Here is a 3,305-nt window from a genome sequence, read left to right as displayed (position 1 = left end):
CCATCAGTGTAACCAAAAATGTGTTATGAATAAACTTACACGAGAGAGTATTGTTGCAAGGTAGCCGATTAAAATTGAAGAGAGCAAGGGAGTATAGAACAATACTATGTACAGTTCAATGTCAATGTAATGTGCTTAGAATTATAAACTAAATGGAAATGTGTTCGGTAAACTGATGCAATAGTAGATATTAACAACTGAATTAAAACTTTCCAAATAAAGCTCACATGGTCATCTGATCTATATGAAATGATTCCAGAGAGATTAAAACACAATCATTCATATTATATTTAACATGTAAGTACAATTAAAACACAATATATTTTCAGGAGCTTTCTGGATAAGATTGATGCATAGGAGTCACACCAAACTAGCAGATGGAGGGATTTAAATAATACCCCAGCAAAATGCACTTTTAATATGAAAAGTGAAGGTGTGTAGGATTTTATTGGCCACCGTGGGGAAGCAGGAGAGACAAAGATCCACCAAAAAGGAGGAAAATGGCCAGAATCTGGCAGAAGCACTTGTTGCCCATGGGTATCTGCATGTGCACCCACCCTAGTGCCCAATGCCCAGATGCAGCAGCAGAGACCAAATAAGGGGAGAGAGAAGAGATCAGCTAAGGAGCTGCTGAAAAAGATACTTGTGGGACTAGCTGAACAGTTAGAGTACAACTCCAGGCTTCCTGCACTCTCCATCCCCAACCATCAGAACCATGAACCTCTGTCATTATTGGGGACAAGGTCAGATTCAAACCTAGGCTTTCCTGTTACCCATTTCAGAACAGAAATATTAACCACCCAGATGACAAAATAAGGGTATAGAGCAACACACATCCTTAGGGAGTTTGGCTTTATCAGATTATCAGTTTGTTTAAATCCCCACACTTGCATACTCTGTGCTGGTATTTATTGCATGAATGTGCATGTTGCTCAGTTAAACTTTAGAATTTTTCCAGTAAATTGCTCAACCCAGCCCACTAGAATACTTGAATAGCAAGAAACCTCAACACCTAGGATTACTTCTGTGATTGGATTGGAGTATAAGACCTGCACTTAGTAATCTAACTGCTACTCTGAAAGTACATAAAGTTGAATTTCCAAGTCTAAGAGCACTGCAGATATTAGAAAACCCAAGCATCAACTCAACTCAGAATGCAAAAGTTGGTACATTACAATACAAGAAACACAAAGAATCAAGACAATACAACCCCACCAAAAATTATAAACTCATCAGAAATGGCCTCCAATTAGATTGTTGTAGATGAAAAGCCTGACAAACATTTCAAAGAAAACAAAAAATGATTTCATCTATACTCAAAGAAATCAAAGGAATCAAAGAAGAAAACAAACTCCTGAAGGAATTCCAAGAGAACACAGGAAACCAGCTTAATGAAATAAGGAGGTCATTACAATACATGAGTAATGAAATAGAAATACTAAAGAAAAACCAGGCTGAAATTATAGCACTATAAAACACAGTTAGTCAAATAAAAACTGTGGAAAGCCTCACCAGTAAAATGGATGAAGGGGAGAACAGCACATCTAAACTAGAAGACCAGGTGTCATATCTTATAAAGTCCAACAATGAGAAAGATAAGATAATAGGAAAGAGCCGATTGGAAACGGGAGCCAACCAGGGCTGCATTGGAGGCTGAAATCAAGCAAGGATCAGATACATTATAGACAGTGTTTGTGGGCACCAGAGAACCCTATTGTGGCAGTATTTCATGACAATGATTGGTGACAGCTCCACAACAGATGCCTCTCAGCTAGAGATATCCGCGGACTACATTGGAGGGAGTCACTATGTCATCCAGCCTCATGGTGATACTGAGGACAGCATGAATGATCATGAAGATACAAGTGGCTCAAAAGAAAGTTTCAGAGAACAAGATATATATCTTCCAATTGCAAATGTGGCTAGGATAATGAAGAATTGCATACCTCAAACGGGAAAGATTGCAAAGGATGCCAAAGAGTGTGTTCAGGAGTGTGTGAGTGAGTTCATAAGCTTCATCATGTCAGAGGCAAGTGAACGGTGCCATCAGGAGAAATGGAAGACAATCAATGGGGAGGACATTCTGTTTGCCATGTCCACATTAGGCTTTGACAGTTATGTGGAACCTCTGAAATTATACCTTCAGAAATTCAGGGAGGCTATGAAAGGAGAGAAGAGGATTGGTGGAGCTGTCTCAGCTACAGATGGACTAAGTGAAGAGCTTACAGAGGAGGCATTTTCTAACCAGTTACCAGCTGGCTTAATAACTACAGATAGTCAACAACAAAATATTATGGTTTATACAACATCCTATCAACAGATTTCTGGTGTTCAGCAAATTCAGTTTTCATGATCTGAAGAAATGATGGGAGAGTCAAGAGTGAGAGTGTGGTGCTGGAACAGAGGCAGGGAAGGAAAGGACTGGAGGGAAGACGCCTCTTTGTACATTAAGTAGCTGTATGTAGCTTCCTGATGCTTGACTAATTGAGGTGTTAATTCTGACTTGATAATCTTTTTCACAAATGATTTTAAAGAAAAAAAATTGGATTTTAAAGGTATTAAAATATTTTGTTTTGTATAAGAGTTTGTTGCTCTGTATGACACCTGTATGCATTGTATATTGCAGTTTATTACTGTCAGATTTGTAGACAGTTTCTTATTTTCATATTGAATCATGTTACTTTTGTAATTCAAGCAAGCAGCTGGGTTAATTCATGTTTTCCCTTTTAATAAACTATAAGGGTAGAGTTCATTTTGAATGAAAGTTGCCTTTATTATAAATTTGACTTTGTCTTGCCTATATAATACCTTGCATGGTAACGTAGCTAGCTTTTTAGTATTTCCTGTATTCATTGACTTTTTCTGGTATAGCTTAAGTGCACCATTTTTATCTAGAAGTCCAATGCGCTATCCATTGCGCCACAGAGCCAGGTATGTGCACCATTTTTAAAGGGTATAACTGAATCATTAAATCTGAACGCAGAAGCAAGTGTTGTTGCCCTTCTACACGTGGTGCCCGTTCACAGTGTCCACGCTGTTCACTGCACCTGTTCACGCAGGGTTAGTTACTTGAGTTAGAAGTGTTGGAATTCATTTTAGTTCATTGCACTCTAGAAATGGGGCCCCTTTTGTTTGATACTTGATTGTTTTTCAAAGCATAGCTTCAACTATTACAGTATCTTCTTCCAGAAGAGAACTTTTTTAGTCCAGTGGTGGTAAATGTCCTCGTTTCACATTTTTCATGGAATGTCTGATATCTTATGATGTGGGCATCATCGTGCACACACACAAGTGAACAAACTGGA

At 38.4% G+C, this 3,305-nt stretch overlaps 1 protein-coding gene across 1 annotated transcript; it reads left to right on the top strand.

Moving 5' to 3' along the window:
• The first annotated feature begins 1,729 nt into the window (after positions 1-1,729).
• LOC101605647 (nuclear transcription factor Y subunit beta-like) lies at positions 1,730-2,501 on the top strand. Its single transcript, XM_045155284.1, has one exon. It carries the CDS (start codon positions 1,730-1,732, stop codon positions 2,351-2,353), a length of 624 nt encoding a protein of 207 aa, XP_045011219.1. The 3' UTR covers positions 2,354-2,501.
• Positions 2,502-3,305: the final 804 nt, after the last annotated feature.

The sequence above is a fragment of the Jaculus jaculus genome, chromosome 7, assembly GCF_020740685.1.
Source record: "Jaculus jaculus isolate mJacJac1 chromosome 7, mJacJac1.mat.Y.cur, whole genome shotgun sequence".
NCBI classification, from domain to species: Eukaryota; Metazoa; Chordata; class Mammalia; order Rodentia; family Dipodidae; genus Jaculus; species Jaculus jaculus.
This window is presented reverse-complemented; position numbering and strand designations above follow the sequence as displayed.

What these genes read in the sequence shown, in the direction of transcription:
- LOC101605647 (XM_045155284.1), top strand. Translation starts at nt 1,730, where the DNA reads ATGACAATGATTGGTGACAGCTCCACAACAGATGCCTCTCAGCTAGAG.